The sequence below is a fragment of the Canis aureus genome, chromosome 12 (genome assembly GCF_053574225.1).
Source record: "Canis aureus isolate CA01 chromosome 12, VMU_Caureus_v.1.0, whole genome shotgun sequence".
Taxonomy (NCBI): domain Eukaryota; kingdom Metazoa; phylum Chordata; class Mammalia; order Carnivora; family Canidae; genus Canis; species Canis aureus.
Genome location: NC_135622.1, coordinates 4425322 through 4450538, shown reverse-complemented (window position 1 = coordinate 4450538; position 25217 = coordinate 4425322). Strand labels below are relative to the sequence as shown.

General features: G+C 41.6%; 1 protein-coding gene across 7 annotated transcripts in view; it reads left to right on the top strand.

Annotated features, from left to right (window-relative positions):
- Positions 1-25217, top strand: part of PIP5K1A (phosphatidylinositol-4-phosphate 5-kinase type 1 alpha) — a 43400-nt gene that overhangs the window by 14395 nt on the left and 3788 nt on the right. For 2 of the 7 annotated variants that reach the window (XM_077842298.1, XM_077842295.1), the window contains exons 2-13: positions 10182-10213; positions 12147-12227; positions 14260-14390; positions 14817-14934; positions 15117-15269; positions 16169-16468; positions 19591-19796; positions 20594-20677; positions 21498-21546; positions 21747-21831; positions 22886-23032; positions 23233-23362. In XM_077842298.1, coding sequence (XP_077698424.1) covers positions 12165-12227; positions 14260-14390; positions 14817-14934; positions 15117-15269; positions 16169-16468; positions 19591-19796; positions 20594-20677; positions 21498-21546; positions 21747-21831; positions 22886-23032; positions 23233-23362 — 1466 coding nt within the window. In that variant the 5' untranslated portion in view covers positions 10182-10213; positions 12147-12164. Of the gene's footprint in view, positions 1-954; positions 994-10181; positions 10214-12146; positions 12228-13392; positions 13449-14259; positions 14391-14816; positions 14935-15116; positions 15270-16168; positions 16469-19590; positions 19797-20593; positions 20678-21497; positions 21547-21746; positions 21832-22885; positions 23033-23232; positions 23363-25217 lie in introns of those variants that run through there. The other 5 variants (XM_077842294.1, XM_077842296.1, XM_077842297.1 and 2 more) reach the window with 5 other exon arrangements.

Here is a 25217-nt window from a genome sequence, read left to right as displayed (position 1 = left end):
TACGTGGGGCTGTTGAGTAGTGGTTTACTGGAAAATGGGAGTACAAGCAAAGAGCACAAAAATAAAATCATCCCTGTATCTCTTTTACTTAATTGTTAAATTATCTATGTAATTTTTTATATAAAATTTATAAAATTTGCATAGATAAGGAAAAATAGATCTTTAAAGTTAAAATATCCACCAAATTCCACCATCCAAGTTAGTTATACCTAAACATTTTGATATATAATCTTTGGGATCTTTTCAAAGTGTATAACTAAGAATGAATTTTAGATAAGTATTTTATACAAATATTGTACTATGTATTTTTTTACCTTTTTCCATATCCTATCCATAAGTGTGCATAAAAATAATGGATTATGTATTCCATTTTATGGCTAGAATTTATGTCACCAATCTCCTTTTGTTCATTATATTTTTTCCAATTATAGTATCCCATAATAGTTTTTATATACAATGCTGCAATAAATATCTTTGTATACATAGCTTTGTCCACTTGATTATTTATTTAGAATAGATTCCCACTTCTGGGTCGAATTGTACATGTATATTTTTAACACTTTTTGCTAGATACTGACAAATTACCCTCCAAGAGTGGAAGACCCTCAAATAAGATGTATACCCATGATTTTTTGAAAGGGTATATGCCTGTATGCAAAGGAGCTTTGTACCTGAAAATTTTTTGCCAATATGAAATCACTCCAGAGATGATTTGGGGTTACAAATTTTGTGACCACTCTTGGAATTTTTCTGCTAGAACTTCTTCTCATTTTTTGGATGTTTACCTAGAACTGCAAAAAATCATCTTTTATTTCACAGTATGGTGCTGGGGATCAGGTTAGGTCCTGTTTATAATTTTAAATTTCAGAGTTTTTCTTTTTTAATATACTTATTCTGCTGTAAACAAGTAGAACCCTAGAAGTAAGTGATAACTTTCTGTTTTTCCTCATTTAGGTTTCAACTTTCTGTGCTGTGGGGTCAACCGTAAGAGAGGTAGATCTGATGTGTATCTGTGCTGAAGAAGCATGAGCTCTTTGCAGTAACTAGCAGCCAACTCCTCTTCCCCATAACAATTGCAGACTTTTTGTAGTGGTAGTACATGGCCTTTTTCTGAAAAGGCTGTGGATATCTTGCAATTTGATGTTAGTTCCCATTTCTCTCTCCCCTCCCCCAAAAAGATGCTGTTGTAATACAGAAGTTTCTTTTCTCACAGTTCTACAGTGTAATATGAATTAATTAATTACCTTTTGTCTCCCTCAAATTCTTCCTCTAACTTTATTTTCTTTTGTTTCAATGAGTCTCCTCTCTTCTTTTCCCTTTCTATTGCATATCTCATTTCCCCCTGACCTTTCTCATTCTATAGATAGGTTTCATAATTCACAATGATGATAATAATTGCTAGGATTTGTAGAGCATTTATTATATGTTAAGTGCTATACATGATCTATTTAATTCTCTTAACCCCATGAGGAACATTTTATTTCTCCCATTTTATAGATGGGGTAACCAAGGCCTAGAGAGTTTTAACTAACTTGTCCAGAGTTGCCTAGTTAGTAAGTGGTGTATGTAGTACTCAAACCTTAGGTGTTCTAATTTTAGAATCCCCATATCTGCCTCCTATGCTATTATTGCTCCCCTGACTAATCTGATAGTCTGTGTGTGAACTAATTTGATTTTAAACCAGATTAACTAATTCTTATTGAATTCTTATTGAATGGGCGCTGACTGAACCAGGACTCCTTGGTGAAGGAAAGAAGACAACTCTCCCTTCTGACTTTGGCTCTCTAATAAAAATTCTGATCTCTTCTGTGCCTAATACGTTGAGTTAGTAATTTCTTTTTTTTTTTTAAGATTTTATTTATTTATTCATGAAAGACACAGAGAGAGGCAGAGGGAGAAGCAGGTTCCGTGGAGGGAGCCCGATGTGGGACTCGATCCCGGGACTCCAGGATCACGCCCTGGTCCGAAGGCAGGCACTAAACTGCTGAGCCATCCAGGGATTCCCCTGAGTTAGTAATTCTTTCATTCTTTCAGCAAGCATCTTAGAAATTAACAGGCCAAGGATTGGCAACTGGTTCTACAGTCAATTTCATGATCCCTAAAACAAACAAAAAGTTTGTCAGATGCTCACTTTTTGTCCTTGCAAATTCAATAATCATAAAAGCCTTATGCTTTCAATCAGAGCCAGTTATGATTTCACACCAAAAAAAAAAAAAAAAAAAAAAAACCAAGCCTAATCTGATATGAATGGGGCTCTTTTTTTTTTTCTGTTAAAGTTGATTTTTTATTACAAAGAAAAAGTACTTTCTACTACTAGTGAGGATCTTAACATCTGTAAAACTATGAAACTGTTCTTTCAAGAATCAGACTTGAAAGTAGTTTGCTGTTGCTCTAGAATACAGGCATTATTTGGTTCAGAACAAGGATAACCTCACTAAAAGAAGTGAAAGGTGTTTTCCTACTATTTTTGCCAGTAACATTGATGACTATTGCCAGAGAAACAGAGTTGTCATAATTGTTAACACTGATGGGGGTGTGCATGGGTGGTGCAGTTGGTTAAGCATTTGGCTCAGAGCGTGATCTTAGGGTCATGAGATTGAGTCACATAGAGTGCTGTGTTGGTTTCCCTGCTCAGCTCGGAGTCTGCTTGAATTCTTTCCCTCTGGCTCCTTCCCTCCATGCTTGCTCATACTCTCTCTAAAATAAGTAAATAAATCTTAAAAAAAAAAAAAAAAAAAAGATTGAGAGGAACTGAAAGAGGAGGGACTACTACTCTTAATCCTCTGTCAATGAAAATGAAAATAGATTTCCTTGTCTCAAGGGAATGGGGTACCTCAGGGGAAGAAAATATACATTCATATTGTCTATTAGCAATTCTGAGATTTAGTTAGTTTTTTAGAGCCTTCTAGTTACCCTGGTACTTTCTTTCCCTGGGTGGCACAGCGGTTTAGCACCTGCCTTTGGCCCAGGGTGCGATCCTGGAGACCTGGGATCGAATCCCACGTCGGGCTCCCGGTGCATGGAGCCTGCTTCTCCATCTGCCTATGTCTCTGCCTCTCTCTCTGTCTCTCTCTGTGACTATCATAAAAAAAAAAAAAAAGACTCCAGGTGGCCAGGGAATTGAAAAAGATGGTTTAGAAGAAAGTTGAATTGGGGATTAGGAATGTGAATTCCCATTCTGGCTCTGTCATCTTTGTGATTTTGAGTACATCCTTTATGTTTGTGTTTTTGCTTATCAAAAGAGGATTGCACTAAAAATCTCAAAGACCCTTTTGGAATGACTTTTTTCATAATGTAAATGGTTACTGATTTGTTAGCTTGACAATGGGCAAGTAGCTTCGTTTATGACTGAAGGAGCTGAGGTGTTCAACTTTTGTTTAAAAATCAGCTTTCAGGGGATCCCTGGGTGGCTCAGCGGTTTGGCGCCTGCCTTCGGCCCAGGGCGTGATCCTGGAGACCCAGGATCGAGTCCCACGTTGGGCTCCTTGCGTGGAGCCTGCTTCTCCCTCTGCTTGTGTCTCTGCCTGTGTGTGTGTGTGTGTGTGTGTGTGTGTGTCTCATGAATAAATAAATAAAATCTTTAAAAAATAAAATAAAAATCAGCTTTCATGGGTGGCTCAGTCCAGTGTCTGACTCTTGATTTCAGCTCAGGTCATGATCTCGGGGTCCTGGGATTGAGCCCTGCATTGGGCTTCCCACTTAGCAGAGTCTTCTTGTCCCTCTCTGCCCATTCCCCTGCTCATGCGCTCTCTTTTTCAAATAAATCTTTAAAGACAAATTACCACAGTGAGTATACCCTTGCTTCTCTAGGGTTTGGTTTGTTGTTGCTGCTGCTTCTCCCGCTGCTGCAGCTGCTACTTTTGCTTCTGTAGGTCTTTTACGTTTTCTTTCTGCGGAGGAACTAGGTTTCAAAATTGACATGGTTGGTTCTATCTCATCAGTTGACCCACTCAAAAATAAGTTACTTGAACCATTATTTTTTTCTGAAGCAGTCTGTCCGTAATGGTTTCATATTCTTGCTTTCAGTACTGCAGCATTAGCTAGTTGCTTTTTTTTTTTTTTTTTTAAGGAGTTTATTTATTCATGAGAGACACAGAGAGAGAGAGAGGCAGAGACACAGGCAGAGGGAGAAGCAGGCTCCATCCCGGGACTCCAGGATCACGACCCGAGCCGAAGGCGGCCCCAAACCGCTTAGCCACCCAGGCTGCCCTAGCTAGTTATTTAGAATGTTTCTTGGTCCAAGACCTGTTAGTGAGGAGTCTCCGCTTCATGCAGTATAAACACAGTGTCACTGTTAGAACTTCATCTTGATGGTTTTACCAGAGAAAACCTCTCAGAAAGAAGCCCACTCAGATGAAGAAGCTTGATTATCCAGACATGTTTTCTTTTCTTTTGTGGTATTTTTTAACTAAACCTTTAATTATAAAAATTTTCAGACTTACACAAAGTAGAAAGAACAGTTTAAAGAACCTCCATGTGCCTGTCATCTAGCTTCAGCAACATTTTGCCAAGCTTGTTGTAACTGTTCATCTCCATTTCCCACTTCCACCCCCTGGAATATTTCAGAGCAAACCTAATCTTCATCTGATTTCAGCATAAATACTTCAGAATGATACCTCTAGGGATGCCTGGGTGGCTCAGCAGTTAAGCATCTGTGTTCAGCTCAGGTGGTGATCCCGGAGTTCTGGGATTGAGTCCCACATCGGGCTCCCTTCGTGGAGCCTGCTTCTCCCTCCTCCTGTGTCTCTGCCTTTCTCTGTGTCTTTCATGAATAAATAAATAAAATCTTTTAAAAAGAATGATACTTCTACAGATAAGGACTGTATTGGGGGGGAAGGGAGGGAGGGACTTGTGATATAATCACAGTAGTGTTGTCACATGTACAAAATTAATAGTGGTTATTTAATTTCTCCTCTTAAGGCTCCTGTCTCAGAAATCTTTTAAACTAGTTTACTATTTTTCTTTTAAAGTATCTTTTAAAAAATATTTTAATTGTATTTATTCATGAGAGACACACAGAGGCAGAGACACAGGCAGAGGGAGGAGCAGGCTCCCCACAGGAAACTGATGAGGGACTCAATCCCAGGACCCCGGGATCACCACCTGAGCTAAAGGCAGACACTCAACCACTGAGTCACCCAGGTGCCCCTAGTTTACAGTTTTTCTGATCAGTATCTAAACAAGTTTTATACATTATATTTGATGGATGTGTCTCTTAAGTACTTAATTTAAATGGTTCCCATACCCTATAGTAATCAAGAGTCAAATGAGCTACATTTCTAAGGTTTGAAAGTGCTCTACAAATAAAAATTTTGTCATGGAGAGAAAAACCCTTTTTAAAAAGGTATCCGTTCAGTTTAGTCTTGTAGCCAGTATTAAGGAGAGGTAGGAGAATGTGGAGATGCCCAAGTGATGTTGAAAACAAAAATTTGTGAGCTCCTCCAGGTCAGGAACATAAAACTCTGTCCATAGTGCCTATGCTTGGTTTCTGACATGTAACAGATGATCAATAAATAGTTGAGAGGTGTTAAAATTGAGCCATTGATGAGAAGCCAAACTGTCAGCCTCCACACCCACTTTTTTTTTTCCTTCCATTTATTCATGAGAGAGAGAGGCAGAGACACAGAGGGAGAAGCAGGCTCCATGCAGGGAGCCTGACATGGGACTCAATCCCGGGACTCCAGGATTATGCCCTGGGCTGAAGGCAGACGCTAAACTGCAGAGTCACCCAGGGATCCCCCTCCACACCCACTTCTGCCTTGGGTAATATGCTCTCCTCTTTTGTAGCACATGCTACATTTCATGGTATGGACTGATCATGTAGACATTTTAATAATAATCTTCGGAGTTTTGGCTTAAATGGGAGAGGCAGGTTCCCGATATCTTAGGAGAAGTTTTTCCCTTAGTAAGTTGTAACATTAGAACTCTGCCCTATATTCCGGTTCCCCACCCAGAAAGAGAATGATATATATGGATCATGGATATGGATTATAAGATAATATATCCTTATCAGACAATATTTTTCACAAAGATGCTAGAAAACAAACTTTCTGCGAAACGATATTCTGGTCTTTTTTTTTTTTTTTTTTAAGATTATTTGAGGCGCAGGGAAGGAGCTGGGTCGGGGAGGGACAGACAGGTAGAAACCTCTCCACTGAGCAGAGAGCAGAGAGCTGGGGATCATGACCTGAGCCCAAGGCACCAAGCCACCCAGGTGCCCCCACAGTATTCTGATCTTTTTCATAGAGATGAATCTCATTTCCCTTAAACATTGGCTGGCTGGTATTACCACGCACAGTGTTGCCATATTGAGTTGTCCACTTTTCTCTTTTTTTTTCTCCCCACTTCTTTTCTGCCCTCTGCTCCTTCTTCTGCTCCTTCTGTACTTATACAAGAGAAATCTTGATAATAAGGTGAACGAACAGGTACAATGCTGTTGACTCTGCAGTCTCTGGGATTCCTCCAGTAACAGTTTCTCATTGGCAGGCTTGGACCAAGTGGTCAAACCTTAGTATCTGGTTCCTTAAAATGTTACTCTGTTCTTCATTGGGTTTCTGGACCAACCTAAGTGTTACAGCAACATTGGTAAACTCTAGGTATTTTTCTCTTCCCTTCCCTTCTTCTTTGGTAGGTTAGAGCTCTGATTTGTGCCCCAGGGGCAACACTTCAGGCGAGGAAGAGAGGAATGAGACAGGTCTTTGTTTTCCTCCTGTGTTGCTTGGTCTGATTATCATTGTCATTATATATTTTTAAAGATTTTATTTATTTAGAGATGGAGCATTAGTTCACATGAGCAGAGGTGGGGAGAGGGAGGGAGAATCCCAGACAGACTCTGGAATGCTTAGCGGGGAGCCCATGCAGGGCTTGAGATCATGATCAGAGCTGACCTCTAGAGTCTGAGGCTTAACAGACTGAGCCACCCAAGTGCCCCTTATTATTATTTAAATTCCATTATCATTTTAACTGCTTCAGCCATTGTGTCCTTGGGATTAAGCCCAGTTTTGCATTTCCTGATAGCTAAGCAGTTGGCACCAAAATTCCAAGTGAAGTCCTCCTACCCTAGTTCTGGGTACATTGTAAGAGTGTAGCAGCACTAGAGCTACATGTTTGTTGGATAAAACTAGGAAAGGTTAGTAAAGTAGAACTTTTCAGAGTAAGAAAGCTCTGTGCTTAACTTTATGCCTTGAAATCATTACCTTTTTCCCCCTCCATTGTTTAACTTTGTCTAGTGACTACTTACATACAGAGGAGGTTATTTTCTAGGTAAGACTGTTGTTAGACTAGGACTGGATGTTGGCTCTTCTTGGTTCTGCCAGATCCCTTCCAAACCTTTTCCTCTGGGGTAAAAAAGGAAGGGATAGGCCAGACACTGACCAAAGAGTCCAGAATCAGTATTTGTCTATTCAACTGAAAGCATACTTGGACGCCTGGGTGGCTCAGCGGCCCAGCGGTTGAGCGGCTGCCTTTAACTCAGGGTGTGATCCCGGAGTCCCAGGATGGAGCCCCACACTGGGCTCTCTGCGAGGAGCCTGCTTCTCCCTCTGCCTATGTCTCTGCCTCTCTCTGTGTCTGTCATGAATAAATAAATAAAATCTTAAAAAAAAAAAAAATACTGATTTTCTCATTGAGAATCACAGATTCTGTACTTGCATGTGTACACTTGCAGGAGGGTGTAGGGGGGGATGGGGCAGCGGCTGAGGGGTTTGGGAAGAGCCAAATAATTTGAGATGGTAACTAAAATTCCATGAAGGTCTGGATAATTGAATATTAAAACCTTGCTGTGAGCCCAACTTTGCTCTTTTTTTTTTTTAAGATTTTATTTATTCATGAGAGATACACAGAGAGTCAGAGACACAGGGAGAGGGAGAAGCAGGCTCCCTACAGGGACCCTGATTCAATACTCACTCCCCGGACCCCGGCATCATGCCCTGAGCTGAAGGAAGACGTTCAGCCACTGAGCCATCCAGGTGTTCCTGCTCTTACTTTAGAAATCACATAGAAAGAACATATTTGTATAGCATGTTATGGTCCATTTGATGTACCTTATCTAATCTTTACATAAGAGGTTTTTTGTTTTTTTTTTTTTTAATGATGTCGGTTCCTTATATGAGCCCATGTGGGGCTTGAACTGACAACCCTCAAGACCTGAGCTAAGATTATGAGTCAGATGCTCAACTGACTGAGCCATCCAGGTGCCCCTACATAAGCCTTTTACTGTAGCTTCATTTTTATTTAAGCATAGAGAACAATATGCCTGGTCTAACAGAGTTTTGAACCCAGGTCTTCTGATTTTTATTTATGTATTTGAGAGAGAGAGAGATAGCAACAAAGATAGCAAGAGACAGAGCACAAATGGGGAAGAGAGGGAGAAGCAGGCTCCCCGTTAAGTGGGGAGTCCTTCACAGGGCTTGAACCTAGGATCCTGGGATCCTAGGTCCCTGAGTCGAAGGCAGGCACTTAACTGAAGGCAGGCACTTAACCGACTGAACCACCCAGGTGCCCCCGGTCTTCTGATTTTTAAATAGCTCAGCATGTTGACTCTTGACTAAAAGATTGTAAGATATAAAAGGTTAGGCTTTTTTGTTGTTGATGGATACCTTAAATTTTACAGTAAGTCAATAGCTGTTTTAATAATAAATCTGGGTTGTTCTGGCTTCTTGGCTTGGGGTTCCAGTACTAATTTATGTAGTTTTTTACCCAGCTGAAGGTGATCTGATTGAAGATGAAGCATCTATAAAGGGTGTAGATTATTGGGCTTTTCTGGTTTTCCAATTTTCTGGGTCATTTTGTGCAGTAAGTATATCCTTCTAACCGCTAGGTGACATTTCCATTGCCTCCTGTCTTGGGAAGAGGAATGAAAACCATCTGTTCCCCATTTTTTGCCACCTTGACTCACTATGGGCAAGGAAACTTTGCTGCTCTGCTTATTGGTAACAAATATTTGATCTGTGGCCGCTGTACAACTAAGGGCTATTATCACAACTTTCCCTCTGAGCCCATTTATATTCTGAAAGTCTCTTTGTCTTAATCATAGTTAGAGCTTCACCTTATTACCCTTAATCCCATGTGTTGCTGTTGCTGCCTCACCACCAATCCTTAGACGTACACTGGAACTGGGATCTTTCTACTTGGATATTAACATATTGTTGAAGATCCATCCTGGACTCCCTTTTTTAAATTTTCTTTAATATGGCTAATCTTTATTCCCTTTGAATTTGTTAAAATTAGATTGAAGGGATGTATGTATCAGTAGTCTTTGAAGATAAAGGTCAGTATTTTCCAGTATGAAGGGGGATGGATGGTCTGTCTCTCTGAGTGGTCATATGTCTCCAGTGTGATCATGGATGAAGGTTATGGGGATGGCAAACCCTTGAGAATTAATTTAACCTTTCAGAGTAGATTTTCTACTGATAGATTCTTTAGTCATTTTGTAAACATATTCTCAAAATCTTTCCTAAATTTAAATGGATAAAAGTCATAATGCTTATGAGATTGAACCACACACTTATCTTACACATTTCCACTGATTAAATATATTTGGTAAGTAAAACTCACTTTAGTAAATAAGTAAACACCAACAAATTCCTGTTGAGTTTACAACAGAAACCAAGATGAGGTAGGGATGCAGAATCTTCATTATTTCAACATTGCATTTTCTCATCCTTAGCTGTCTTGTCCCCATAGATCAACTCTATACCTTTCTTCTGAAATAATTAATAGAAGAATAAAGCACCATAGGTATGCTCTAAGAGTTCTTACTCTTTTAGGCTGTACAGGAAAAATTATTAATCAAGCTCTAGACTCTCCAATGAGTCCGAGGTATCACCTATGCCCTTTCTCTTTCAGCCATGGTATCAAATGAGACCCTCTTGACTTTGATGGTTAAATGTATTGAGAACAGATAGATTTCTCAGAAAAAAAATGTGGAAACTTCAGTAAGAATAGGGACTAGAACAAGAATGGAATATGCATAAGGGTACTGTGAGTATGGAGGAAGAAGAGGAAAGGATATTTAAAATCCCTATCCAGAAGGATTTAGTTATCACAGAGCAAGAGGCAGGAGGAGCTCACTGTCAGATTTAGTTGGACTCAAACTCCAATTGTTTCAGTGTGCTTGATAGAAATTGTGGGTGCTAGTGTACATATGCACACTTCTGATCATGTTTTGTTTATTTTAACAGCATCAGGAATCAAGAGATCCGTGGGGTCTGAGGTGAGTTTGATAATGATGCCATGTTTCTAAAACTTTAATTCTGTAATAGAAGGATACCTGTTTATGACATCTTTGTTTTCCCCTTACTTGGATCTTGGAGGCTACATGGGATTCTTATATCTGGTAAACTAGAAATTATACAAGTACTTTTGTTATAGTTTATTATAGATATTAATAATAGCCCATGTTGATTGATCTTTTTTTAAAAAATGTATCAAATGCAGTGTACTGAAGATTTTTTTTTTTGTACTGAAGATTAAATACCTAAGTGCCCTTTATTCTTATTTAATTCTGTAAATGTTCCTGTGAGCTAAGTACCATTGCTATCCATGTTTTACAGATTAGAAGAATGAGAATTAGAGGTTCTGTAACTTGCCCAAGGTCACAGAATTAATAAGGCTAGGATTAAAGCCCACTCTGGTTTTGCTGTTACTACCTCCTGGTTGCATAGCTTCAGTGAATTTGAAGAACTTCTTTTAACTATACAGATGCTGTTAATTTCCTGAATTTTTCTTTTCTGTCCGGAATGTCTTCCCTTTGCTTAACTTTCTTCCTATGCAGTATTTCCCAAACCTCTTCTTATTTCTTGCCTCTCTCCTGGGTTTTGTGACGGGGCTTCAGAATGCAGCCCCCTCCCCTGGGATTTTAGGTTTTTCTCTTAGAACCTCTTCCAAGATCTTTGGGATTAAATACTGTGGGTTTTCAGACACTAAGGACCTTAGCAAGAAGAGTAGAACTTGAATATCAGGCCCTAAGACAGGACACCCTATTTACACTGGCTTTTTTGCCTCTGGCTAATTAACTTAATGAGACCTGACATCATGAAGAATACCTTTGTGTCTTTTGTACTCCATCTTGATGCGAGAAATAGCCTTCTAAGCTCTGCTCTACTGGTATTACTCCTTCCTTATTTCAGGAACTGTCCTGTGGGTGGAAAACAAAGCTGTATCACGTTCATGGGAATCTCTTCAAGGCACCGAGGGCTTCTGTCTCAGAGGAGTCATTGCCTCAGCATTTTATTTTTTATTTTTAAAATATTTAATTTATTTATTAATGAGAGACAGAGAGAGAGAGAGAGACCGACCTAGGCAAAGAAAGGGAGAAGCAGGCTCCCTGCAAGGAGCCTGATGCAGGACTTGATCCCGGACCCTGGGATCCCGCCCTGAGCCCAAGGCAGATGCTCAACCGCTGAGCCACTCAGGTGTCCCTGCCTCGGCTTTTTAGTTTCTGGGCTTACAGTACTTGTATTTGCAAGCAGCTAGATCATTTTTACTGGTGAATTCACTTTGAGCAAGTAATGTTCAGGTCAGGTTGAAGGTTAGAAGGGTAGAAATTTCTGAAAGAAAGCTGTTGAAAAAAGAAGAGGTCTGTGGAACCACTTTAACCTGTCTTGCTTTTGTAAACTGAGGCTTGTTCTTTTTCCTGGAACAGCTGTTTCATAGTTCTCTTGTTTCTGCTTTTCCTTGAGACTTATTTTTTATGTCCTCTTTTTAAGGCTCAAAGATGAAATATGTATCCCTTGGAACTTTCTGTGTTCTTTTAGCCAGTTAATTCATTGGGAAGCAACACTATAGCTGTGAGGGTCTTATGAAGATTTTATTTTATTTTATTTTTTAATTTTTATTTATTTATGATAGTCACAGAGAGAGAAAGAGAGAGAGGCAGAGACATAGGCAGAGGGAGAAGCAGGCTCCATGCACCGGAAGCCCGATGTGGGATTCGATCCCGGGTCTCCAGGATCGCGCCCTGGGCCAAAGGCAGGCGCCAAACCGCTGCGCCACCCAGGGATCCCTTATGAAGATTTTATAAAATGTTCTTAATCTAGAACAAGTAGGTTGAGTGTTTCACCTTGTTTTAATGTACAATCACAGTAGCTGTATGGTGGGTGTGTTACATGGGGATCATGTGCTAATACTGACTCTTCTTTTCCCAGGTGCCTTATGCCTCTGGCATGCCCATCAAGAAAATAGGCCACCGAGGTGTTGATTCCTCAGGAGAGACAACATATAAAAAGGTGTGTCTGGATGGAACCCTTTGATCTGACTCCAGGAAGGGATAAGTCTATCTCCGTTGGTATTATTCTCCACATTCTGTCTCATTTCTTGATATTCTAAGCCTTTATACAAAAGCATTCAAACAATTTGGACTTTAAAGTGAATTTCAGTTCTGGACCACTTTGGGAGGTGCTCAGGCTTCCCAAGGGGCAGTGTTCACTTTTCCATTGAGTATTTATATCTTGTTTGATATGGCGTATGAAGATTTCTTGAAGTCCTAAATTCTGGCACGCATAAATTTTTCATGTTTGTGTCTTCTGCATTTATGGCCTTGTCTAAGTAATAGAGGTGGACTTGTATCTGTCAGGGGCCTAATCCTCTCTGGGAATGGGCTTAAGGCTCTTGTTAATTCAACAGATGTTTATTGAGCTCTGTTTATGTGCTTGAACATTGAGACAAAGGATGAATTTCTAGGCTAATAGAGAGGTGCACACTTAAAAATCTAGATAGATATAGATACATTTTTTTTTTTTTTTTTTGTAATATCTACTGGGGCACCCTAGCTGCCTCAGTCGGTAGAGCGTGTGACTCTTGATCTCAAGGTCGTGAATTTGAGCCCCACATTGGGCATGGGGCCTACTTAAAATGAAAAAATAAAATAATCTCTGTACTCAACATGGAGCTCAAACTTGTGACCCTGAGATTAAGAGTCATATCCTCTACTAACTGACCCAGCCAGGCACCCCTCTAGTCATCTTTTTAGTGCTTAATGAGGACTGAGTAGAAATACAAGTAATTTAATACTTGGTGAGAGTTAGAGATGAGGGAAATCATTTAGAACAAAACTGTCCAGTAGAACTTTCTACACTGATTGAAATGTGCTATAATATGTGTTATCCAGTAGTGGCCACTAATCATACTTGAATGTGGCTGGTAAGACTGAGAAGGCAAATTTTCTATTTATTTTTATTTTAATTAACTTAAATAGCCATATGTGGCCAGTGGCTAGTGTTGTAGACAGTACAGATCTAGATGGTGTGGTATTTCCCATGGCATTGTAAGAGTGAGGCTCTTGAATTTGTGTTTTGACCACAGTATGATTTTAAATCTAAATATTTCTCTGAGAAATAATTTGAGTCTTTCAGGCTTTCTTCTTCAATTAGGAACTCTTTTTGCCACTCTTGTCGTCCTTGGGACACCAGTCAGGACCTGCTTTAAAGAACTGAAACTTCTGTAGCCAGGTAGTTATCAGAATACCAGTTAATTTTAGTTACATTCTCTATTACATGAATAAAATGTTTGTAGAGCCCCAGATAAGATGGGGGCGGGAATCTGGAGTGAGACTTAAGATTGTTCTCTCAGTATAACATATCTTCCAAATGTTGATATGGATAGAGACTTCCAAATATAGATAGGGTTAGGCAGGAACACCTTGCCTAGCTGAGGCTGACTCAGACAGTCCTGCCTTTGCTACTGTGTATCTTTATACCCTTCTAGTCTTTACCAGGCTTAACTACCATGTAAAGCAAGAGGAAAGAGGAACTGGACTGCCCCGGCTTAGTCTGGAGTACTTAGAAGGGCATTTGCCTTTTTTTTTTTTTTAGATTTTGTTTATTTATTTATGAGAGACAGATTGAGAGAGAGAGAGCGAGAGAGAGGCAGAGACACAGGCAGAGGGAGAAAGCAGGCTCCATGCAGGGAGCCCGAAGTAGGACTCGATCCCCGGACTCCAGGATCACGCCCTGGGCCAAAGGCAGACGCTGAACCACTGAGCCACCCACGGAACCCCCTGGGCATTTGCTTGCTTCTGAGTGCTTGTGGCTCTTCCTTCCTGAGTTTTTATTGTTCTTTTTTTTTTTAATTATTGTGTGTTTCCACACATATTATTTTCCAAGGTTATAAATCCTTTGTTAAAACAAGAACAGCAGCAAAAAACAAGCAAGCGTCCTCTAATTCTGTACTTCCCCCTCCTGCCATGCATGTGTACACCGTTATTGTTCAGATCAGATTTAATATTAGAAAATTTCCTCTCATTTCTCTTCTATTTCTCAGACAACCTCATCTGCCTTGAAAGGTGCCATCCAGTTAGGCATTACTCACACTGTGGGAAGCCTGAGTACCAAACCAGAGCGTGATGTCCTCATGCAAGACTTCTATGTGGTGGAGAGTATCTTCTTCCCCAGGTACAGAGGTTGATGTTCAACAGAATGTCCTGGAAGTGTGGCTTTTTCATATCAACCTCAGGGCAGTTTTAGGGGTTCAGGTCTAATTTAGGCATGTGCCCAATGTCCAGTCCTCAACTTGATCTTAGTCGGGGTGATGTGGGAATAGAGAATTCAGAGAGTAGATACTCTCCTTTGAATGTTTCCATAAGCCTCTGGTCTGAGCCCTAAAAAGCAATTCAGTGCACTAAGTAGGAGGCAATGTGATTCCTTATGCCATGTCTTAATCCCCGTGCTGTGGCTATGTCCCACTAAGTAACTGACTCATTTGCTCCCTCTCATTCTCTCAGGAGGGGGATGTATTGACCTGCCTCTGGTTTACTCTGAGTGGCTGCTCAGGGTGGACAGGGAATGGTAAATTACCACTTTTTCTATTTAACCCCACAGTGAAGGGAGTAACTTGACCCCTGCTCATCACTACAATGACTTTCGGTTCAAGACCTATGCACCTGTTGCCTTCCGTTACTTTCGGGAGTTATTTGGTATCCGGCCTGATGATTACTTGGTAAGCTTCCAGTTCTCAGGACCCTGTTGACTCCAGTATCAGAGGGATCCTCCCAAAGGAAGACCCTCTCTCCACAGTCTTGCTCTAGTTTTCCTTTAGAACAGAATTGCATCTGTGTATTTAATTTCTGATTGGATAGGCCCTGGTATTTCTGAACTTCTTGTCTACTTTTTGGACTCTAGTACTCCCTTTGCAATGAACCACTGATTGAACTCTGCAGCTCTGGGGCTAGTGGTTCCCTCTTCTACGTGTCCAGTGACGATGAATTCATCATCAAAACGGTCCAGCATAAAGAGGCGGAGTTTCTGCAGAAGCTGCTTCCAGGATACTACATGGTGAGGGAAGACGAGCACTGGCTACCTGTGCTGCCTACTCCACTCCTGCATGAGGCTGGGGGGCTATCTTCAGCAGAGCATCACAGTGTCAGCACTTCTGTCTTAGAGACATAGTTAGTTCATTTTGGGACTTTTTGTCCCATTTCTCTTGCCTTTCTGGGGCTAAAAGGGATTTTGTTTGTTTTGTTTATTTACTTATAAAAGATTGTATTTATTTGTGAGAGCACGAGTGGGGGGAATGGCAGAGGGAGAGGGAGAAGCAGACTCCCCACTGAGCAAGGAGCCCATTGTGGGACTCAATCCCAGGACCCTGGGATCATGACCTGAGCCAAAGGCAGACATTTAACCGACTGAGCCACCCTGACACCCCTATCTGTCCTATTTTAAGGGTTATTTAACTTAGACCATCCTACCCGAAGTTGAAATTCAGTGATAATTTTGTTTTCTGTTCTTAGTCCACCTCCTACACTAGGGGAATGAGGTTGGTTACTTCTCCTGATAGTACTCTACTCCATGTTACTCTGACTGCACTCAGAACTTCTGGAGAAGTTAGTTTTGCTTTGCATCACACCTGCAAGAATTTACTATACCAAGGGCTTAGAGTTAAGACTTTTTCAACATGATCTTTGCTTAAATCTCTCTGAAAGAGTATACCTATCATACATTGAGAATCCTGAATGGTACTGTATTGGAGGGTCTGTGGCTCAGCTTGGTGATGATCCATTCACTGAGATAGATGTATTGGGAAATTGTAAACAAATAAGATGTGGGCTTATGGGCAGATAGATTGTACCTGAATCCCATGTAGCAGACAAAGGAAAGTGAGTGGCAACTTTTACCCTTTATTTTCACTGAAAATCAGCTGACTTCCTTTCCAACTTCTTTTTTTATGCCCTCAGAACCTCAACCAGAATCCTCGCACTTTGCTACCTAAGTTCTATGGACTGTATTGTGTGCAGGCAGGTGGTAAGAACATTCGAATTGTGGTGATGAACAATCTCTTACCACGGTCGGTCAAGATGCACATCAAATATGACCTCAAGGGCTCAACCTACAAACGACGGGCTTCCCAAAAAGAGCGAGAGAAGCCTCTCCCTACCTTTAAAGACCTAGACTTCTTACAAGACATTCCAGATGGTCTTTTTTTGGATGCTGACATGTACAATGCTCTGTGTAAGACCCTACAGCGTGACTGTTTGGTGAGTTTGTTGTATTTCCTTTCCTCTCAGATACCAAAAATCTCAGCCACTAAAACAGTTTATTGTTCTTAGGCATCAAATCTGTGGGAGATAGGACTCAGTTCCTTATCTCCATATGTCCCAGACTTCATTTAAAATAACTTTCACAGTAGTTATAGCTGAGCCTTTACATTTTTACATTCTCTCTGTTGATCCTCCTCAACGTAGCTTTATTTTCTTCTGTACCTCTGCTCGGCTTCATAATTCTACAGTCTCCTTATTTTCATACCAGCACTATCATTCCTCAGATCTTTGTCCTGCCTGCCAAATCCAGATTTGTATCTTGGAAGCTGATTGCTGCTGAAGGAAATCACATACCTGTGTCTAGCAGCATCTCTACAGGTTGTTGCTATTCAGCCTCAGGATTGTTCACCAGTCCACTTCCTGTTCCCTCTCAGCACAAGATATCACATGATTGGCACTCTCTCCAAACCATTTTCTAACTCTTATCCCCCAGCCTTGTTTCTCACCAGACTACCTCACTCTTCTATTCTGTACCATCCTTTTGTCCTGCTCCCATCCCCAGTTTATAAACCTATCTATGCTTACCATCCTTTTTTTTTTTTAAAAGATTTTATTTATTTGACAGAGAACACAAACAGGGGGAGTGGCAGGCAGAGGGAGAGGAAGAAACAGGCTCCCTACTGAGCAAGGAGCCTGATGTGGGGCTCGATCCCACATGACCTGTGCCAAAGGCAGATGACTAAGCCACCCAGGCACCCCTACCCTTACTCATCTTTAATCTCCTTTTTGCCCAACTTGGTGGCTTGTTTTCCAGGTCAATCCCTTTTGCAGGACTGTTTCTTTAGGGTTTTGTTTCACAACTTCCTTCCTTTCCTTCCCCTGGCTTCAGCCTCTACTAGCTGTTTTCTTTCTACATACAAACTTTTATTTCTTCTATCTTAAAGTTAGGACAATTCTTTTTTCAATGTCTCCATGTAATGATGCTTCTATTTTTTCTTTTTATTTATCTTCTATTCCTGCCTCAATCTACTGTCATGGCTTTTGCTCTCACCCCTTCAGTTGAGCTACTCTCCCTAGTGACTACCTGGGATGCCAAATAGAAAATACTTCTCCGTCCTTCCTTGAATTTTCTGCAGCTTGACAGTTGACTATTTCTGCTTTCTTTTTTTTTTTTATTTTTTTATTTATTTATGATAGTCACAGAGAGAGAGAGAGAGAGGCAGAGACACAGGCAGAGGGAGAAGCAGGCTCCATGCACCGGGAGCCCGACGTGGGATTCGATCCCGGGTCTCCAGGATCGCGCCCTGGGCCAAAGGCAGGCGCTAAACTGCTGCGCCACCCAGGAATCCCTATTTCTGCTTTCTTAGTGTACCTTCTTTTGTTTTTTGTGACACCTTTCTCTATTGATTTTTTTACATCTCTGATTGTTTCTTTCTCAACTGCTGTTGTAGGATTGTCTTCCTCTACTCACTCCGTAACGTCCATCCTTGTCCTTTGCTTACTCTGCATCTACCTGTAAGGTAATGGCCTATTTTAGTTTGGCTTCTTTGGTTGAAAGGACTGGATGCAGAGCAGAGAGTTGTTTTCAAACTATGCTTAAGAATCATTCCTATGCTTTTTTCCTCCTTTTCTCCACCAGCCTAGCAAACCACCTTTGGTTAAGCTGCATCACCAAAGTGGGCTACTGAAACTATTGGAACTATTGGGAGTATACTTTTTTGCACCCTGTTCTGGGATGGAAAGAGGGTTGAGAACTATAGGATATAATCCAGGTTCCTTAATATGATGCATTGGGCCTGTCATTGTTTTACCCCTAGCAATCTCTGTAATCTGCCACACCTGTCCTTTGCATTTTCTCTTTTAGCAGTGCCAGATTATACCTACCTGAAGGTAATGTGCTGTTTCATGCTTCTAGGCCTTGGACTATTCTTTCTTTTATTTCTTTGGACTTATTTTCTAATTTATTCTTCCTAAACTTAGTTATATATCACTTCCTGATGCTCTGTCCTATCAATCACGTAAGCACTTCTGTTGTTGCACATATTAGACTGTATTGGATTTATTTTTACATTTGTTTCTTTTCTTAAATTATGATATTGTTTGTTTATTTATTTATTTATTTTTAAATATTTTATTTATTTATTCATGAGAGACACAGAGAGAGAGAGAGAGAGGCAGAGACACAGGCAGAAGGAGAAGCAGGCTCCATGCGGGGAGCCCGACATAGGACTCGATCCTGGGTCTCCAGGATCAGGCCCTAGGCTGAAGGCGGCACTAAACTGCTGAGCCACCAGGGCTGCCCTATGATATTGTTTAGAACAGAAACTCTCTTGAGTATCTTTGTATCCCCATAGACAGGCATAATGCCTGCAGATGGTAGGGCTTCAGTAAATACTGAACTAAGTCGAAGCTGGTCATATAAGGTCCTGCAACAGATCTACTCCATCACAAAATGTACTTTTACCAGACCTTCCTTATGAATTCTTTATAGCACAAATATGTATTCCTCATTTCCTTGAGACTCTGATGTTCTTTTCACTAAGCGATACAAAGAAAGAACAAACAGGGTGTTGTGGGCTAGGCAATGACCTAATATATATTTACTCAAATAGAAAAAAGCTGAAGGGATAGAAATAATGAGTGACCAAGGAGGTTAATAAATTCTTCACCAGGGAGTAGGAGGAACATAGGATAAGTCTGTAGTTAATTTTGGAGGTTGCCTGTCAAGAATAATTGAATCTTGGGGCACCTGGCTGTCTCAATTGGTAGAGCATGCAACTCTTGGTCTTGGAGTTGTGAATTTGAGCCCACCATGCTGGGTGTAGAGATTACTTGAAAATAAAATCTTTAGGGGCACCTGGATGGTGCAGTCAGTTGAGTGTCTGACTCTTGGTTTTGGATCAGGTCATGAGGTAGGGTTGTTTGGATGATCTGTGCTCCACGCTGAGCAGGGAGTCTGCCAAAGTTTCCCTCTCCCTCTGTCCCTTCCCCTCCCTGTACACACACCTCTCTCTCAAATCTTAAAAAAAAAAAAAGTTGAATTAGGAAAGCTGTGAGACCCTGAAAAAAAGTCCTCTTACTTCCCAAGGCTCAGAACATGGCTTTTTTCCTACCTTCAGGTGTTGCAGAGCTTCAAGATAATGGACTATAGCCTCTTGATGTCAATTCATAACATAGATCACGCACAGCGAGAGCCCTTAGGCAATGAAGCACAGTGCTCAGCTGACACTCGCAAACCAGCCCCCCAAAAGGCCCTCTATTCCACAGCTATGGAATCCATCCAGGGCGAGGCAAGGCGAGGCGGCACTATGGAGACTGATGACCAGTAAGTGGGTTCATGGGCGGTGGGAAGGGGAGTGTAGACTCACTGAGGAAAAGATACAGCTTTTGGGTTAAGAGTAGCCCCAATTCAGCAGAGAAGTTAACAGTATTAAGGCTTAGAAAACTGTAGAACAAGCCTTCTTAAGAATGTGAAAGGAAAAGAAGAGGTCTTAAATTGGGGATTTGTAGTCCACCCAGGAAGGAGAGCTTTTCAAAATTAAAACACCAAAAAAAAAAAAAAAAAAAATTAAAACACCAAAAAAAAAATATATACTCAGAGTCTTAGACACATGTCTGCATATTATAACTTCCTCATAAGTAATTTACTATAGGCAACTTTATGGAAGGCATCTTTCTTACCATCATGGATCTATCAAGGAAGTGTATTTATTGGAGCATCATAAATGTCTTGTAGATGGTTTCATTTTTAAGGTATACTTTACTGTGACTCTCAAGAAGAGTGTCCTAGTGGGCGTGAATTAAAATATGAAAATACTGAGGAAGTTCAGGTTACTTGAGGGTGTCATGTGTTGCTGAGTAGGGGTAACTTTAGAGTCTCTTTGGTGGAATTGGGGCTGGAGAGGCAGGCATGTGAGACTTGGAGAGAAAGAGGTTATAATACATACTGCAGAGTCGCTCTTGGGGTTAGAGGAAGATTTTAACTCTTCCCCAGTTCATGGAAGCTGGGACAGTTATATTGATGTCTCAGTTGCCTGTCCTGATCTGATTCGAGGTTAAGAGAAGCCCCAATATGCTAGGGTGGAGATTTTCTTACTGTTTTCTTCTTGTCTTCCGGAACAGTATGGGTGGCATCCCTGCCCGTAATAGTAAAGGGGAAAGGCTGCTGCTTTATATTGGGATCATTGACATTCTCCAGTCTTACAGGTGAGGAACATATGGATCCCAAATGAGGGGGCAGAATGGTTGCGGATGACCACTCATTTCTTTTCTGGATGGGTTTATCACTAAATTCTCCCTGAAACAGGAACAGTGAATTGCAGTCTAGCTGCTTACCTCAGTTAGGTTTCAAATGGTGGTTTATTTCCTTGATTTTGCCTGTCTCCCTGGCTTCGTTACCCTGCCATCTTCCCAAACATAACATACACCTCTGTGCAGAGCTGAGTCAGTTCTCAGAAGCACCTGGGTAGAATACACCATCTGTCTGGCTCTTTGTGAAAAACCTGTGAGGTGAGTCATACTCCACATTGGGATATAGCTGGAAACATGTTCCTCTTTTCCTTGGAGGAAAAACAAGAGGACCACTGTGTTCTGTGCCAAGTATTAACCTATGGAACTGAAGCAGTGAAGTGGTAGTGAGGGAGATGCTGGTAATGCTGGATCCCAGTTTTACCCCTGTAAGATTTCAGCTACTAACGAGGACTGGGCAATACTCAGTTTACTGGTTCAGGGTATTGTCATCTCCCCTTCCAGGTGTGCCCATCTGTCCCTTCATTTCTCCTTTTTGCAGTCAGTGTTCTTGTCCCTGACTTGCCAGGGACATGTTAACTACACTTTTTCCTCAGGGGAGGTAATTGACTTTCCTAGAAACAGCTTTGATCTCTGTGCTGAATGAGTATTATTGTGTCTGTTCCTTGGAAAGCCAGTGTGAGAGAGGGAATTCTTTTCCAGCTTCTTTAGCTCCGTAAGAGATAACTGTGTCATTTAAAAACTATGTGACTCTGGTGATACACATTTTTCTTGGCAGGTTTGTTAAGAAGTTGGAGCACTCTTGGAAAGCCCTGGTACATGATGGAGTGAGTATCAATAAGTTTGCTAGAGGCTGTCCTCCTGCCTCCTTCAGTTCTGATTTGCTCCCTCAATTTCTTTCATTCTTCATTTGTGGGTTCTACCCTTTGGTTAGGGTCTCAGCCTGGGAGAAAATGGCCCTTGGACTAAACAGTGATTCTCTTGCTGGGCCTCTCTTTAACCATGCAGCCCTCTCTCTGCTCTGCAGGACACCGTCTCGGTGCACCGCCCAGGCTTCTATGCTGAACGGTTCCAGCGCTTCATGTGCAACACAGTGTTCAAGAAGATACCCTGTAAGTGGTTACTACCAGATGACCCCCCAGGGATTCCCTTGCTCCGGGAGATGGGTGGGCAAGACACCTCTGCCAGGGAACTGCCAAAGCCCTTTCTGCTCCACCTATGTCCCGTGAGAGCTGCTACCTGTCTTTATGTCACTTTGTCCGTCCCCATGGTTTCCGAGTTGCTGCTTTTCCCCTGGCTCTCCCTTCATGCATCATTGAGGTGAGGGCCATTTCTGGAAACACGTTCTGGGGAGGGAGAATGTGTCGTCATGGGAGTAGGATCCATGCCATAGGCCAAGATAGAGCCAGCCTTCTAGACAGAGACAGGCAAGGATATTACCGGTGTTCTGTTTTCTCTTATCCTTAGTGCCAAGGAATTCTCAGACTAGGATCAGAGGCTTGGAGAAGCATTTACTGATTTATGCTTAGCAGTGATTCTTACTCTCTTCCCTCAACTTTCTTGGTTGGAATGTGCCAGTATTCTTCTTTCCAAACCTTCCAATGCTGCTGCTGCTGGCAGACTTCCAACTCCTTCTTCCCATCTCTTCATCATAGGGCCTCAGTCGTCCCTCAGTGTGGCAGAGAGAACTTAGGTATGCCAGACAGTCTTAAGAAACATGGAGAATCCTTTCAAAGTCTTTGCAGAGTGACATATAAGCAAGTGTAAAGTATCATGGTGCCGAGTGCTAAGTGCTACAAGGATGCAGAGTGAGAAGGTCCTCTTTGTCAGCTTGGACTGGAGGCTGCTATTAAAGAACCAGGGAGTGACGGAATGGAGGACATCTCCTCGGGTGGAAGTGAAGCCAAGGAAGTTGCATGTAGTAGGGGAAAGATATGTATGTGTCTCCTTTCCTCTAGGTTCTCTGCTTTCCAAAGTGAAGTGAACCAAGGTGTACACCCTCTCCTCTGAAGAGTAGTTCATAGAGCCTGTCTTTGTTGACACTAGTCCTTCCCGCTTTGCAGAGCACCTTTGGGTTTGTGTTGGGGATGCTAGTGACTTGTGGCTATGTCTTGGTGATGGTTTCTCAGGTGGGTGCTAAGTAGGCTCTCTCTTTCCCTTTTGAAGTGAAGCCCTCTCCTTCCAAAAAGTTTCGGTCTGGCTCATCTTTCTCTCGGCGAGCAGGCCCCAGCGGCAACTCCTGCATTACTTACCAGACATCGGTCTCTGGGGAGCACAAGGCACAAGTGACAACCAAGGCGGAAGTGGAGCCAGGTCAGCGCCAGGGCTGGGGTTCCCATGTGATTGGGCGCTCCCTCCCTTCCTTCTGAACCCTATCTTATCTGCCTAGGACCTCTACTCCCCATTCCTGTCCAGGAAAAGCCAAGTTGCTACATTTTTTCCCTCTGTATTTCCCCCACCCCATTTTGTCTTCTTTTTTATTGATTGATTTTCTTCCCTTTTCTTTTTTCCAGGCGTCCACTTCGGTCGTCCTGATGTTTTACCTCAGACTCCACCTTTGGAGAAAATCAGTGAGGTTTCGACTATTCCTGACCCCTATTTCTCACCTGTAGTTGGAGAGACTTTGCCAATGCAAACTACAAGGTTGGTTCCTTGGCCTCTTTATATAATCCTTTCATCTCTCTCTTCAGGTCCTTGGGAACCTCCATAATTTTGTTTTTTCAAGAGATCATTGTTTATCTTTTGCTCTTCACTAGATTTTTGCAGGTTTACTTTCCTTTAGTTCATCTTTAGTGATTTGGAGAAGTGTGTCAACATCTCTGCATCTTTAGGGGAGTGTGCAGACTATTCTGATAGTCAAAATTCCTCCCAGCTAACCCTTTATCTCCTGGTGAGTTAGGTGAGAATTCTCAGCTTACTTTGTAAGCCTGGAAAAATTCCTGGGCAGTGAAGAAAATGAATAGTCAATCTTATAAAAGGATCCGGTAAAAGATTATGATTTAATGTTACATGGTGTGTTGATTATTCCATCATAATAAATTAACCCAAAACTTAGTGTCTTAAAATAACAAACATGTATCATGGTTTCTGTGGGTTAGGAATGTGGGTACAGCTTAGCTGGGTTTTCTGGGTCAAGGTCTTTCATGAGGTGTTGGCCAGGGCTCCCATCTTGTCTGGAGGTTCAACTGAGAGGCTTCATTTCTAAGCTCATTTATATGCTTATTGGCAAGATTCAGTTCCTTGTGGGTTGGTAGACAGAGGGCCTTAGTTCCTTGCTGGCTATTGGCTGGGAGCCTCCCTTGGTTCTTTGCCACATGAGCCTCTCCTTAGGGCAACTGAAAACATAGCAGCTCGCTACCCTCATGGCGAACAAGCATGCACCTATGTAGAAGCCATAGTCTTTTTGTGACCTAATCTCAGGATTGGCATTCTGTCACCTGTACTTCATTTTAGTCACTAAATGTAGCCCACACTCAAAAGGAATAGATTACAGAACAGTGTGAATACCAGGAAGCAGAGCTCATTTGGAAGCCACCTAAAAAATCAACCTATCACAGTCTTGTCTTCTGGCCCCCAATGATTCATATCCCTCCATGTGTGAAATGCATTCATTTGCTCCCATGGTCTTCAAAAGTCTCGTCCCATTACAGCAGCAGCTTAAATTCCAGAATTTTGTCATCTGAATTAGGTCTTGGTTTGGATGAACTTCCCCAGGTGGTGTTCCTTAAGTATAGCTGCTCTCAGTATTTGGACTTGTGAAACTAAAAAGACAGCTGTTTTCTCCCTACACACCCAGCAGACAGTGATGAGGCAGTAAGTAGGTAACCACTGAACACATTCCTGTTCAAAAAAAGGAGTGAGCAAGGCACAGAGTAGTCACTTTGCATAGCTAGTCCAAAATCCAGCAATTGTTAGAGTTTCTTTGATCAGGGGACATACAGGGAAAAGGCATGGGAGTAATTCTCCGTGACTCTTGGCTCCACCCTTTGAACTCTTGGTTTTGCTTCCTGGATCTTCCTTTTTTATGAAAGCTAGAATGTGTTTGCAGCTGAGTAGTTTTCTCAGTCTGCTTCCTGCCAGTACAATTTTGGGGTCCAGTGGTTTCTTCATTTTGCACCGTGTCTGTCCCTTTCAGTTCAAGCTGATAATGTTTCTGCTTTTAGAGTGCCCTCAAAGATTTTGTGGGCCTCCTGTGAGTCTCACTGGGATTCAGTCCTCTAGACAAAAGTCACACCCACAGATACCTCTTTCATAAGCCCTGTGCTTATGAGAGATCCTGTTGGGAAGTTGAGAGGATCTAGGAGACATTAATCTTTTTGAATGGCCTTTTCTTGAATATTATTCTAAGGAACCAACTTTGATTTTTCCAGTCTTAAAAAAATGTTTTATAGTCATACCCTTGGCTTTTTCTTTAGACCACATTTTCCTGGCAGTACCCAGGTTTTATCCTTACTCACAAGTTGTTTCTTAATGTAAGCATTGTTTACTATCTAGAGGG